This window comes from Cervus elaphus, chromosome 15 (genome assembly GCF_910594005.1).
Source record: "Cervus elaphus chromosome 15, mCerEla1.1, whole genome shotgun sequence".
NCBI classification, from domain to species: Eukaryota; Metazoa; Chordata; class Mammalia; order Artiodactyla; family Cervidae; genus Cervus; species Cervus elaphus.
In genome coordinates, this window is record NC_057829.1 from 84,048,241 (window position 1) to 84,063,681 (window position 15,441).

Below are 15,441 nucleotides of genomic sequence, written 5' to 3' on the forward strand. Positions count from 1 at the left end.
TCAGCAGAACCTTAACACGGAAGGCTGAGCCTCCTACCTTCCTGCAGTGGGGGAGCTTCCTGCAGGAACTCACGCCCACAGGGAAGAAATGCGTGCCCGCCACGAGGCTGTGAAACTTGTAACCTCGGCTTCGACCTCTGGCTGGGCTTCAGGCTCTTGGTGCTGAGTCCCTTCTAATTCCAGCCCCACCCTGGACAGCCGAGTGGACAGCTGGAGAGGCTGGGAGGGCTGACCCTCCCTGGAAGTCTGTGGGCGGCATTGCTCATCTTGCTTTTGCCAGAGGGGAAAATGAAAACATCTTTTGAGCTCCAGGCCTGGTGCCTTTTGGTTCCAAGGGCGTGTTTGCAGGTGGCCGTCCTTCCTGCCTTCCCACCTGCTGGAGACCAGCCTGCACTCCCGGCGTTTCCCTGTGTGTCCAGCAGGGGGCACTCACCCATTGAACCAGGGACAAGGGCTCTGCTCTGAAAGGCCTTCACTGGCGAAAAGGCATCCCGAAAGGTCCCTGCTGCAGTTTCCTTGATTACCCCCATCAGCCGCTCCACCTTGACTTTTCTTAGCCTCCGATTTGGTGGTGGAAAATCCTGGGGAGTTTGCAAAATTGCATTTTAATGTTCAACTCATAGAGATTCATTGCCTATTAAAAAGCGATTAGAAATGATCCTATGAAACACACACACAGAACTCAAGACAGCTCAGAGTGTTCTGACACCCCAGCTGCTCCGTCAAAGAAACCCCGGGATCTGCTGCAGCCTCCATGGGGAGGGGGATTCACGGCCTGGCCTGGGGGCTGCTTCTCTGGAGGGTGCATCCCCCTCCACTGTGTCTGAGCAGAGGCCTGGGGAACCCTGTGGGGTGCCCCGGCCAGCAGTGTGCTGGGTCTTTAAATACCCCACGCCATGTGTGTGGGTGGGTTGGGAGGGGTGAGGGGGGCTGATGAATGTGCCATTAATGAGCCGAGTTCCACTGGGAATAATTCTCCCTTTGTGTCCCCAGCACCATCCCAGCTGCTGCCCGCGTGGATCTCACTGCCCCGGCCTCAGAATACGCATCTCTGCCTTCCGCCCCAGCTGGTGATGGAGTCGAAGCTTCCGTTCCCTCCTGCCAACGTCTGGCCAAGGACTTAAGCAGGTATTGTAGAGAACCCTCCCTCCTAGCCGCTGTCCCCAGAGAGGAGGGGCCTGGCCGTCTCTGCCCCATAAGCCCTGGGGGAGCTGCATTTAGGAGGGTGCCAAGAAGGCTTTGACAGTTTGTACCCATGATGCCATGTATGATCATTTGGCCTGTGGTTGATCTGAAGTTTACCCTTGCGAGCAAACTCTCCATGTAACTGTGGGGATGCCCTGTGTGAGCGTTGGTGTATTAGTCAGCGTATTCCAGAGAAACAGAACCAATCGGATATATATTCACATATCCAGGCATAACTTATTTTATTGTGCTTTGCAGATACTGAGTTTTTTACGGAATGAAGGCTTGTGGCAACCCTGAGTTGAGAAGTCTGTTGGTGACATTTTTCCAACGGTGTTTTTTCACTTCACGTTTCTGTGCCGTGTCATACTTTCTCACTACTATATATGTGATGATGATCTGTGACTAGTGATCTTTTTAATATTTACCTATTTTATTTATTTATGTGGCTGCACCGGCTCTGAGTTGTGGCATGCGAGATCTTTAGTTGTGGTATGCAGACTTTTAGTTGTAGCATGTGGGGTCTGGTTCCCCAACCAGGAATGGAACCCAGGCCCCTTAGCCACTGGACCATCAGAGAAGTGATCAGTGAATTTTGATGTTACTGTTGCAAAAAGATGATGACTCACTGAAGTCTCAGTGATTAGCATTTTTCACTGATTAGCATTTTTTAAATTAAGGTATATACATTGCTTTTTTTACACGTAGTACAGCACACTTACTAGTCTATAGTGCAGTATAAAAATAACTTTTTTGCACCGGGAAACCAAAGAATTCTTGTGACTCACTTTATTGTGATACTTGCTTTATTATGGTGGTCTGAAACCAAACCTGTAATACCTCTGAGGTCTGCCTCTTTAGCCTGGAATAGGAAATGGCAACCCACTCCAGTATTCTTGCTTGGAGAATCCCATGGACAGAGGAGCCTGGCAGGCCACAGTCCATGGGGTCACAAAAAGTCAGACACAACTGAGCGACTTAGCGTGCACTGCCTCTTTAGAGAGACATTTATTTTAAGGAATTGGCTCATACAAATGTGGACACTGGCAAATCCAAGATTTGCAATGCAGGCCAGCAGGCTGGAGACCTGAGGAAGAGCTGATGTTGTAACTGGAGTTTAAAGGCCATGTACTGGCAGACCTCCCTCTTGCTTGGTGGATCTCAGTCTTTCTGTCTTAAAGCCTTCAACTGATTGGGTGAGGTCCACCCACATTATGAAGGGTAATCTTTATTCAGAGTCTACTGGGTTAAATGCTACTTTCATTGGCAAAGTCCCTAATGCTCGAAAAGACTGACGGCAGAAGAAGAGGGCATCAGAGAATGAGATGGCTGAATGGCGTCACTGATGCAATGGACATGAACTTGGGCAAACTTCAGGAGATGGTGAGGGACAGGGAGGCCTGGTGTGCTGCAGTCCATGGGGTTGCACAGAGTCGAATAGGACTGGGTGACTGAACAATAATGACTCATCTAAAAAAATATCTTCACAGTGACATCTACAGTGCTGTTTGACTAAATATCTGAGTACGATGGCCAAGTCGCCGCTTAAAATTAACCCTCACAGCAAGTAGTGAGAAATCCTGTTTCTATGCAAAACAACTGATGCTGATTAGAAACTTTTCTGCTTAGCTACTGAGTCCTGTAAAGAATGTTCTTGGACAGCTTTTTCTTGTGTAGAGCTAAACACTGCTGGATGTGTTGAGAATGGGTAGCCTGTGACCTCAGAAAGTCTACTACTGGGGAGGCAGTAGGTAGGGATGGAGCTAGTCTGAGTCCCACTCATCTGGATGGTGCTTCTTGGAGTAGAAGCTCTTTCCCTCCCATCATCTCCTGAGATCTACCTGCCGCTCTGTTGGTCCGGAGACCCAGACGGATGGGTGGGATAATTCATCTGCAGTCCCTCAGCTCCTTAGTGGCAGAGCAGGAACCTCATCCTACCCCTCCTGGTTCCAGTAACTACTGGCCTCAGGCTGAGCGAGAAAGGTCTGGGAAGCCTGGCTTCTGGTGGTGAGGTTGCATGAGCGTTCATTCGTGGGTGTTTGGGGAGACCCTCTTGGTTTGCCTTTGGACGTGGTAGGTGCTTGATAAAAATGTGTTTGAGAAAGAAGTAAGGTTCTTAAATAGTCTACCCTTTAGTTTCTTAAAAAGTAAACATACATCTACCATCCGATCTAGGAGAGCCACTTTCAGATGTTTATCCATGAAAAATGAAAATATGTGTCTACCTAAAAACTTGTATGTTTACAGCCCCTTTATTCATAATCACCCCCAAACTGAAACAACCCAAATGTCTACCAGCTGGTAAATGAATACACAAATTCTGGTCTATTTATCCTATAGATTGCCGCTCGGCAAGAAAAGAAACAAACCACTGATTCATGCAACAAAATAGATGAATCTTAACTATATTATGCTAAGTGGGAAAGGTCAGACTCAGAAAACTACATGTTATGTGAGTCCATTTATTTGATATTCTGGAAAAGGCGAAGCTGTAAGGAATGGACACCATGTCGATGGTTGCCAGGGCTGGTAGCTAGGTTCGGGATTTGACTACAGAAGGCCATGGGCGATCTTTAGGGGGTGATAGAAATGTTCCATGTTTTGATGGTTGTGGAGGTTACATGACTGTATATGTCAAAGTTCTTGGAACTCTACATCTGAAAAGGATGAATTTCACCGTCAATAAGTTATATCTCAATTAAAAAAAAAGTTATGACAGCCCATAACTGCCACTCAGGGTAGCCTCTAGCTTTAGGTTACAGCTTTTAAAAAAGTAAAATTTGAAACATTAAAAAAGGAAAAAGAACCAAGCTTATCCAAGGGCTGGAGTAAGTTTTTGACGAAATCACACACACACACAAAAACTGCACCAAAAACAACTATGTCATCCAGACTGTGCCGTAAGTACAGTCTGGTACCTAACCCATCTGCTCAGGGTCCCCTCCCTGAGGTCACCTGGGTTCCACATTTTAAACCTCGCACAGAAGGTACATCTGGTTCACCTCACCCCTGGGGTTTGTTCCTTGGAGCCAGTCTTCTTGGGATGCTTCTGAATCTCATTCACTCATGCATGTGAGGGTTCAGTAGTATGAACTTGGGGTTTTCTGGGCCATAGACAGGCCCTGCCCCTGTGGCTCTTACGGCTCGCTGGGGAAGACAGCTGAGCGAGCAGTCGCAAATGGGTCAGAAGAGGGGTGCCAGGTGGCAGAGGAACCTCTTTCCATCTGGGTAACCGGGGAAGGCTTCCCCAGGGGAGGTGACTTCCAAGCTGAGAGCTGAAGGCTGGGCAGACTTAACTATGCATGGGCAGGGGAAAGCGCAGCGTCTGCAGAAATCTCGAAGATAGAGACGAGAGCAAAGCTGAAGGGTCCTGTCGAAGCTGGGCCCGTGGAGGAGGTGGGGGTGGCCCAGGGCACAGAGGCAGGTGGTTGGCACACCGTGGCTCATGGGAAGGATTGGGGGGCTTTATCATTTTTCTTGGTGGAATTTTTTAAAAATATATTTCTTTTTAAAAAATTTTCTTTATTTAATATTTCTTTATTTTTGAGTGTGCTGGATCTTTTTTGCTGTGTGCAGGCTTCTCCAGTTGCAGGGAGTGGGGGCTTCTCCCTAGCTGTGGCACACAGGCTTAGCTGCCCCGTGGCACGTAGGATCTTCCTGGACCACGAACGGATTGAACCCGTGTCCCTTGCTTTGGCGGGCAGGTCCTCAACCACTGGGCCACCAGGGAAGTCCTCATAGATTTCTTTTACGCATCGTTTTAGATTTACCGGAAAACTGAGATGATAGAATAAAGAATTCCCATTTACACAAGCGTACTGTTTCCCCTAGTATTAACACCTTAACAATAGCATGGTACATTTGATACAATTCTTGAACCAATACTGACACATGATTATTAACTCAAGTCCAGAGTTTATTCCGATTTCCATATTTTTTTTCCCCTAATGTCTTTTTTCTGTCCCAGGACCCCATCCAAGACATGACATGATATTTAGTCTCCATGTCTCCTTAGGTTCCTCTTGGCTGTGACAGTCTCTCAGACTTTCATGTTTGTGGTGACCTTGACAGTGTTGAGGCGGACGGGTCAGGTGTTTTTAGGATGTCCCATAGTTGAGATTTGTCTGACATTTTTCTCCTGATTAGAGTTTTGGGGTGTGGGGGGGAAGATCACAGAGGTTAAATGCCGTTTTCAGCACATCATGTCAAGGGTGCTTACTCAGCGTGGTTTATGTCTGTTCGCGGTGACCTTGACTGTTCGACTGGGGTCGTGTTTGCCAGAGTTCTCCACTCTCAGGCTTCTCTTTCCCCCTTTTCCATATTGTCCTCTCTGGAAGGAAGTCCCTGTGGGCACAGCTCAAGACTGGAGCATTGTGCCCCTTCTTTTACGGGGGTTATCTATGCAAAATTTTTTGGAAATTTATATGGGAGATTCGTCTCTTCTCCCTCGTTTATTCATGTATTCAGTCATTTATTTATATCACTCTGGACTCAAGGGTATCTATTTTATGAGTTATACAGTATAATACTACTTTATTTGGTTACTCAGATTGTTGTTCCAACTTTGACCACTGAACCGTTGGCGCTTAGGGCTTTATTTTAAGAAGGCCCAGAAGCCCCAAGGCAGGCAGAGATTTGAGCAGATTTGCATTTTTGAAGGATCTCTCCAGCTGCTTGGCAGGGCAGGAGTGGTTTCAGGGCGAACCAGGGCCCCCAGGAGTGGACGGGACCAGGGGCAGCTGTGGTCCCATCGCCCTAAGTACATCTCAACTGTGCCTTCAGCTTTGCCAGCTCCACCCTCCACCCTTTCCATGGCTGCTTTTCACAAAAGCACGCTGGCCTGGATCCAGGGATCCACATAAATCCTGTCTTTTTGCCTTTGCCAGGTCCTTGGAAGTTTTCAAAGCAAGTTTCAAAAATGCACAGATGAAAATTTCATTTCACTGAGATGGAGGTTGTCATGCAGGTCTGGGTTAGAGTCTGAGGTCCCCGCTGGTCTCATGATTCAGAGCTACATCCTTCATCAGTATGATTTTGAGGTTTACCTGGTGGCTCAGTGGGTAGAGAATCTGCCTTCAATGCAGGACATCTGGGTTCGATTCCTGGGTCGGGAAGGTCCCCTAGAAGAGGAAATGGCAACCTACTCCAGTATTCTTGCCCAGAAAATTCCGTGGACAGAGGAGCCTGGCAGGCCATAGCCCACGGGGGTCACAGAGAGTTGGACATGACTGAGCAACTAAACCACCACCAGTGCCCGTTTCCAGCCAGGCCTCTCTCGCTGGAGCTGGCACACGCTCTTTTCATGTTTTCTTCATGCTCAGGCAACTGCAGTGGCTTTGTCTTCCCCTCTTTGGGCTTTGAGGGGACCAGGAGGGCAGTGAGACCTGGCGTCTTAACAAAGAAAGCCGAGGCCACGTCTGATTACAGAATCGACAGATGTTCTGTTCCTGCAAGCACGCCGGGTGACTTCCTGCAGCCTCCTCCTGCTTCTGATGGCTGCTGTGGAAATGATGACATAAACCCACATTTCCAGTGCAAATGGCTTTTCTCCGGGGTTTTCCCACCCCACCCCTCCCCCATGCCCATTGCTAATCATTAGGCTGCAAGCCTCAGGGAGAACAGATGTGACTTTGACAGAGTCCAAGGGAAGGGAGGAGGAAAGAGAGCTTCAATTTCTCTGCTTCCCAACCCTGCCCGAAGCAAAGAGCGCGTCCTGGGAGGGTCACTGTCCACCAAGGTGGCAGCGCTCCGACCGGCCTTCCTTGCTCCGCAGCACGGCCCGTCCATGGCCTTTGTGCTCAGCAGACACGCTGACCTACTAAAGCTGTTTGGAAGGCGTTATGCAGCGATTAATTGAGTTTTGAGAGGCTGAAGCCAGGCACAGAGTCTGAAGATAAAGCATTTCCAGGAATGCAGGTCCAAAGCCCTCACTCTTGCCAAGGCAGCCACCACTGACCGCGGGTTTTGGGACCTCGGGGGGCTTGTGGCAAAGAGCCTGCTGTGTTGATGCGTGGGCCAGGCAGACGTGAACCTGAGTACACATCAGAGCTGACCTCCCTCTCTGCCTGCCAGGGACAGTTGTCCTTAAGGAAACAGTAACTTGGAAGCCTGGCCAACGGCTGCCTGGACGGCCCAGAAGGAATGAGACGGGGGGAGGCAGCTGAGCTTCTTTCAAGGAGAAAGCTGGTTCCATGTTGATGCAAGAAGGCCAGGGAACAACACCCCTGAAAAATGCCACCCTGAATGCAGCCAGGGGTTTGGAGACAGGTGGGAGGTCTGGGCTCACCAGGGTGTGTGGTGAGATGTCCCCACCCCCTGCCTGCCATCAGCAGCCCCCAAGAGCTCTTGGCTCTCTGTCAATCCTTCTCCTGGATTTGAGAGCTTTGCCCAGCAGGAGAGGGAGCAGAAAGCCCTGCTCCCTGGCCCCACCTAGGGTGGTCCCCTCCTCCTGCCAGGTCTGAGGAGTGAACCCCTTGAGAAATACTGCACATCCTTGCATGCAGAGCCAGTTCATTTGTCCACTCACAGCTCAGAGGTTAGGTGGTGGTGGTGGTTTAGTTGCTGAGTGGTGTCCAACTCTTGTGATTCCATGGACTGTAATCCACCAGGCTCCTCTGTCCATGGGATTTCCCAGCCAAGAATACTGGAGTGGGTTGCCGTGTCCTCCTCCAGGGGATCTTCCCGACCCAGAGATCGAACCCACGTCTCCTGCATTTGCAGGCAGATTCTTCAGCGCAGAGCCACCAGGGAAGCTGGTCAGGACGATTCTTGGGTTTGCTGATGACGAGTCACTGCACCAAGCAGAGTGGGGTCTGATCCGGCCTCATCGTCCATTTCAGCCACTCCTGCCTGACAGACCCGCTTCTTGCAGGGCAGCCTGGGCGTGGCTATGTTGCCAAGCAGACCCCATCCTGGTGGGACCAGCAGAGGCTGTCTGACCTGGGCCTCCCTGGCTTTTGGTCAGTCTCGTGAACAGGCCCCCGTGTTTGTGAGCTGCTCGGCTTCCCAGTGTTTGCGGCAGGCGTGCCCGGGAGCCCAGGGAGGGAGGGAGGCTGGTACCCCCTCTCCAAACGCAGTGCAGCAGGTGAATTCCCCAGTCTGGGCGGCGCCCGCATGGAATGGGCAGGCCCTATGCTCCAGCCCTCAAATTCTTCTTCCCATTTCTGGGGGGAGACGGACAGCGGGCCACCAAGCAGCGCTTCCCTGACCCTGCTTATTGAAGCAGAGCTGGGAGACCCCCGCTCTGAGCTGAAGCCCCAGGACCCTCTCCAAAGCCTGGAAGGGAGTCTGACCTGATCTGGGGCTCAGTGAGGAGCAGGGGGAGGCCTTGGAAGTTTGAGGAGCCAGTGAGGGCCGGGCAGGCCCTCTGGTGTGGTGGGAGGGGTCAGGGCAGCAAGAAGCCTGCAAGCTCACTCCCCACTCCCAGTGGTGTCCCTGACCCTGTGTTAAGTTGGCTACCGCTTTATAATTGTAGATTTTGCATTTCAAGGGGCTGCTTTCAAAAAAAAAAAAAAAGGGCTGCTTTCCTTCCAAACCAAGGGTATGCTTTTGAGCCCTCAGACCCAGCAGGAGGTCCAAGGGGGGGGTTGCCAGGAGCAGGTGGAGAAGTAGACCCCCAAATCGAAGGAGGAGCCGGGACAGAGACAGGAGCCCCGGGAGGTAGGGTGGGAGAGGGGCTCCTTGTCAGGACATGCTCAGCTCAGGGCCCCCCATCTCCAGTTGTTGGGGCCTTTGTTGGTGAGTCCGTTTCTGTTATACTTTGACTCAGGAGATGACGTCACAGGCCCGATTCTCTCAGCGGCAGGACAGGCTGAGTGCTCTGAGACTCAGCGATCCTGTAGTGTGTCTTCTGCTTGGTTTCTATCCGTCTGTCCATCTGGCCATCCCCCTATCCAGTCCTCCACTCATTCGTGTCCATCCACCCACTCAGCACACACATCCTGGGTGGATTCTGTGTCATATCCGTGTGTGACTTGGCGCAGGGGAGGGTGCATAAAGTTGGAGAGATGGGCTCCTGGCCCATCTGTGAGCTTAGTGACCTTGGACAAGTTACCCGACCACTCTGAGCCTTTGTTGACCCATCTGTGAAATCAGTCTGGGTCGTACCCGCCTCTTGGAGGTAACTGTGAGGAGTAAATGAGGTCAGTGAAAAGTGTGGCCTGGTGCTCCACAGGTGAAAAGTGGAAGTCACTCAGTCGTGTCCAACTCTTTGGGACTCCATGGACTATACACAGTCTGTGGAATTCTCCAAGCCAGAATACTGGAGTGGGTAGCCTTTCCCTTCTCCAGGGGATCTTCCCAACCCAGGTCTCCCGCATTGCAGGCAGATTCTTTACCAGCTGAGCCACGAGGGAAGCCCAGTAATACTGGAGTGGGTAGCCTATCCCTTCTCCAGTGGATCTTCCCGACCAAGAATCGAACCTGCGTCTCCTGCATTGCAGGCGGATTCTTTACCAACTGATCTGTCGTTTAATCAATATCGACTGCCCTAATTCCCAGGGGTGCTGGGAGAACAGGGGCAGGCAGACAAGGCTGTTGTGTAGACAGACACAGTGTGATCAGCATGTGGGCTCTCCAGCAGAGTTGAGAACAGAGGACCCAACAGAGTGGGCTGGAAGGCACCTCAGGAAGTGGGAACCACACATGCAAGGCCTGGTGGGAGGCTCAGCAGTTTCCAGCAGCAGGTCGGGAGAAGCCTAGCGAGACCAGGAGGAGGATGTGGCAGGGATTTTCAGATCTGCAGCCAGGCTGGGAAGTTCCACGAAGTGAAAGGATTGTCTCTTCTTTTTAAGCAAGGGAGAGTCAGGACTGGATTTAGTCTGGGGAACTGTCTCTGGAGGCCAAGGGGCAGGTGGATGGCGAGGAGAGGCTGGAAGTCTCTGGGCCACTGGAGTTCTTACCATGGTCCAAAGGGAGGCGATGGTGGCCTAAACTTGGGCAGTGGTCGTGGGAACGGGGAGGATAGGAGTCGGTCTTTCGGGCTTGCACTCGTTCATTCTGCTGTGGGCTGGCCTGAAGCCGGGGGCTGGGGATACAGTGGTGCCCCCAAAGACACAGGCACATTCTTTGGAATGGGACCCCGCAGGAATGGCCGCTCCCGACTGGGCTGTGATTCTGGGCAGGGGCTCCTGGACGAGTCTCCCGGTCACCAAGGCCCTCTGCCAGCATTTCCTCCCCATCCTGCCCGGGCTGGGCTCAGGGTGGAAGGGGTGCAGTGCCCACATGGTTCCACCCAGCACACAGCCCCTGGTGTTTTCTCCTGGCTCCTTGGGGGTGACTTGCCCACCCTGTACCCTACCTCAGCAGCCTTGATCTTGACTTTGTCTAAAACCATCTCACTGAGCACCATCATCCCCTGGCGGCTTCGCGAAACCACAGGGTCTAAGGCCTTTCTCAGGTTTCCATAACACGGCTCCCCATTTTTATTGTCCCCATTGTACAGATGGGAAAGCTGAGGCTCAGTGAGGTCAGGGCCTTGCCTAAGGTCACAAGCTCCTAGTGAAAAACTGCAGTGGGAGGCATTTGGGTTGGGTCATCTCTGGGACTCCTGCAGTAAGCCTGCCAGCTTCTGACTCCTGAAGGAGGCGTTCTGGGCTGGGTGTCCCAGAGATGCTGTTAAAACCTTTAAAAGTCAGTGAAGCAGGGACACTGAGTCCTCCACTGGACACAGTGACTCTTGCTTTTTCACAAAACAGCCGCAGCAGCAGGTAATGTGGATGGAGCACTTGCCGTATGCCTGGCGCAGCCGTACTAGGAACTTTTCACATATCATCTCATTTAACTCTTACACTGTCCATGTTGGTGGGGAGGTACGAGGATTATTATTTCCATTGCACAGATGAGAAAACAGGAACAGGAGGGTCAAGTAACTTCTTTGGGTCAGTTTAAGGATTCAGATGAGTGAAAACATTCCCCACTCACCTTTTTGATTTAGGTGTCTGGGGAAGAGTTTAAGTCAGACCTCATTCCTGGGCACCCAGCCTAGCCGTCTCTCCCAGCATCACACAGACAGAAATCAGGACTTGCCATCGAGGAGGGTGACGAGGTTGGTGGCGGGGCTGGCACTTGCATGGGATACCAGTGAGAAGACGTCGTCCTCGGCGTCACTCCGCTGATCCTCCTTCAGCTCTGGCCTCGCTGGGAGAGGACTTTGGTTTCTGCCTCTCTCCTCTGTGTCTCTTAAGTACAGATCTGTCCACCCATCTGTCCATCCGTAGCTGTTGAAGGTCTCCGAGTGCCGGCACTGGGCATTCTGTGGGGCACATGGGAGGCGTGGCCTCAGCCCTCCAGGAGCGGACCTGGCCCAGACCTCTGCTTTGTAAGGAGAAGCTGGGTGCTGGGGGTGCCTGGGGACGGCGGCACCCCCTGGTTTGTAAGGGTCAGAGCAGGCCCTTCTGGAGAGCGAAGCTGACCTTCCAGAAACCAGGAAGCCACACCCCTTTGGTACCCCTGATGCTGGGGGACTAGAGGCATGTTCCCAGGATGGACAGTCACTGCCCCACGGAAATGTTCACGTGAAGTGGGACCCCTTCATCTTTGTCTGGATTAATGGCTTAAAGAGATGCAAAAAAAAAAAAATTGAATATACCATGCACTTACTCTGCACTGAACTTTTTATAAGTCATCAGCCTCTGAAAGCTGTCAGGAGACCTAGAAATGTCTCTCACACGTTTTCTTAAGGTCAACGGGATGAGGCAGAATTGGGTCAGTCTGTTGTCATAGAAAGACTGTCTTCCCATAGAGAGATCAATTCTTAAAAATCTGAGTATTGGGGAAAAATAATCCCTTCTCCTCAGGCACGGGTAAAAACTAATTACATCCAGTGACAGACGGGCAAGTGCCTTGGGAATTACAGACAGGGCATGTGGGGTGGTTGTGAAAAGCAGGACGCATTTTTAGGGTTTGGTAGCACATGGGTGGACACACACAGGCCTGCACACGCCCACAGGCCTGCACACACACACAGGCCTGCACACAGACACACACGCACACACACATTCACCCCCTCTGCTCTCAGATGCCATGCGAATTATCTCTCAGAAGATGCTCACGGCTGCTATTTCTGGCCCAGCCATTCTGCATCTCTCTTCTATCCCAGAGCCTTGAGTCAGCAGTTCTGGGCCTCGGTGCTCGGTCTCCACTGCTCCGCTCACAAGTAGGGCAGCCCCGTGTCAGGCTGTGTCAAGGCGCTCGTCGGGCGTGGGAAGGAAGTCAGTGATTCCAGAGTAGCTGACAGCCCACCCGCCTTCCTGAAGGGGCCGCTGCTGCAGGGCAGGGGTCGTCCCAGGGGCCCCGCGAGGCAAGGGCCACAGAGTCTAGCACTCCGGCCCGTGCCGTTTCTCCAGCCTGGCTTCGGAAAGCAGCTTTGCTGTCCATTTTGGTAGCGGGGGAGGTTCCATCTCTGTTTACCCCTGGATGTTCTCCTTAAAGGGCCTCTTATTCCTTGTACACAGTAGCCTCTAAAACCAGTAAGCTTAAGCTCTAGAGGAACTCTGTGGATTAACACATCAACAGTCCAATCAAGTACAATATTTAAGCTCTTCTAACAAGGACTGAAATGTTTTTACAGTGCTTTTGGAATATTTGGTTCTTCTTGGAAATAGTTCTCTGGGAAGAAAGAGGGATTTCACTGGTTATGTTTTTGACCCCAGACATCCAGGTTGGTTTTCTATTCCCAGGTTTGAATGAAACTCCACTATTTCTGAGTAGAAGCTTGGACTCCGGAGGTTGGAGTTTTATTTGGCCAAATGTCTACCTGTTTGGTTTTGCCTATGATCTTAAACTCTGTTGATAAAAGTAGCTACAGGAAGGAGTCCAGATTATCTAAAGAAAATTGTTCCCCAAGAAAGGCCACTTAACATGAATCCACTTACTGAATCTAAGTTTTAAGGTGATTGTGTGGAAAATGTTTGATTGGGACTTGATGTTGAAAAAAGAAGTGAAAAAATTATGAAAATGATTTATATTTAACAGAATGTGGACTTTAATGATAACCACATGTTAATGCTTAGCATGAACAAAGGATTTTGGCCATATTTTTCTGGCAGATTTTCAGACTCACATATTCTTCACACTTGATTCCTGCATCTCAAGAACAGAGTCACTGGTAACATAAATGCTTCAGTTTTAACATAAATGTTTCATTTAATACACATGGTTGAGCAGTTTTCTGAAGGGCTCGCTCTGTTCCTGGACGTCCTCTCTTGGAAGTTACCTTCTTCCTCATCGTTGAGAGTTTCTCCTCTTGGGTTGTTCACAGATCGCCGTTTCTCAGCGGCTCTGGGCGGCTTTTGAGCACTTCCTCGGGATCAGATTCGTCCCCTTAATGGTGTCCTGCAGCTTCTGCTAGGTTTGCAGTTTTCTTTGCAGTTGGTGGTGGTGTGTGTTTCCCCACAGTCAACAAGAGACAACTGGCAAGGACTTGTGACGCCAGGAGGAAGTGAGGGACAGCTGAGTCCAGAAGTGGTTGCTTTGTTGATGAACATCTTCCGAGGCTGACCTTGGCTTCCTCTATGTAACTTTTGCCTTATGTAACTATAGAAACATTTGAGTCTTTTCAGGAGCATAGATGGTGGGGGGGGGGTACCCTCTCTGTAGGATGGGCCAACAAGAAATATATCCTCAGGGAACTTCATTTATTTTTTTCAACATTGTTTTTGATGTGGACCATATGTAAAGTTTTATTGAATTTGTTACAATATTGTTTCTGTTTCATATTTTGGTTTTTTGGTCATGAGGCATGTGGGAATCTTAGCTCCCCAAGGGTTTGTTCAGGGATCAAAACCTCACCCCCCTGCACTGGAGGGCAAAGTCTTAACCACTGGACCACCAGGGAAGTCCCTATCCTTCCCAGAACTTCTGATTTTATTAATCACTGAAGGAGCTGGGTAGCTGCTGATGTGCTTGCTGAAGTAGCCACATGAAACTTAAGATCCTGTTGGTGGAAGGAGATTGTTGAAGGGATTGTCTACTGTATACACCGTCTCCTGATGGAGAACCCATAGGAATGAACATATTGAGAATGGCAGTCATGCAAAAAGCTGTTTATCCATGGAATGGCAGTTAAAAAAAATCTGCTGGGTTTTATGAATCGTGTAACTGAAAATGACTGTTTCCCTTTTTGCCTTGCTGCTGTTGTTCAGTCGCTCCATCACATCTGACTCTTTGAGACCCCATGGACCAGCACACCAGGCTTCCCTGTCCATCATCATCTCCCAGAGTTTGCCCAAACTCATGTCCACTGAGTCGGTGATGCCATCCAACCATCTCATCCTCTGTCATCCCCTTCTCCTCCTGCCTTCGATCTTTCCCAGCATCAGGGTCCTTTCCAACGAGTCAGTTGTTCACATCAGGTGGCCAAAGTATTGGAGCTTCAGCTTCAGCATCAGTCCTTACAATAAATATTCAGTCTTGATTTCCTTTTTGCTTTGGCTGCTGGGGAAGTTAGATCCAGGCCTGCAGCTGACTCAGCCAGGGCTCAGGTAAGCTTTCAGGATAAGCTCACTCTCTCTGGCTTTTATCTAACTTTTCTTTCTAGATTCTTTTGCTGTCTTGAGTTGCAAGCTTGAGTCATTTCTTGAAATGAGGTAGGATATATTTTCTAAAATGTTATCTCAAGAGTATCTTCTACCCTTTTCATCTCAAAAGAGCTAAATTTATTTGGTAAAGAAAGAAGGATTTTAAGGTTTTCATTTAATCTTTTGGGATGTGGTGTTTGTGTTACTGATTTCTTTTTCATATGTGATGAGACTTCTTAACACAGTGCTGTCCTAACTTTTGCATAGCCCTGGGTTTTAGTGTTGGCCTGCTTTCCTTCCTTCTTGTAGGAATCAAAGATGTAAAATGTATCCTGAATTCTTAATTTTAAAATAAAAATGAGTCTTGGGACTTCCCTGGTGGTCCAGTGGTTAAGACTCCACCTTCCTAATGCAGGGGTCTGGGGTTTGATCCCTGGTCAGGGAACTAGATCTCACATGCTGCAGCTAAACAGCCTGCATTCAGCTGTGAGGATCCCTCATGCCACAACTAAGACCCAGTGCAGCCAGAAAAAAAAAGACGAGTCGTATCTTTCTTTACTGATTCCTTTTCTAGCACATTCTGGGTTGCCTTCCTGGACCTAATAGCAAAATCCTCAGCCTTTACCTTGTATCATGTTGTTCAGTTGCTGAGTCACGTCTGACTCTTTGGGACTCCATGGACTGACTACAGCATGCCAGGCTTCCCTGTCCTTCACTGTCTCCCGGAGTTTTGCTCAAA

The 15,441-nt window shown here is 50.1% G+C and overlaps 1 protein-coding gene across 15 annotated transcripts in view; it reads left to right on the plus strand.

Moving 5' to 3' along the window:
* Positions 1–15,441, plus strand: part of TACC2 (transforming acidic coiled-coil containing protein 2) — a 227,539-nt gene that overhangs the window by 127,219 nt on the left and 84,879 nt on the right. For all 15 annotated transcript variants that reach the window (XM_043926874.1, XM_043926880.1, XM_043926884.1 and 12 more), the window contains one exon: positions 994–1,128. In XM_043926874.1, the coding sequence (XP_043782809.1) occupies positions 994–1,128 (135 nt within the window). The remainder of the gene's footprint in view (positions 1–993; positions 1,129–15,441) is intronic.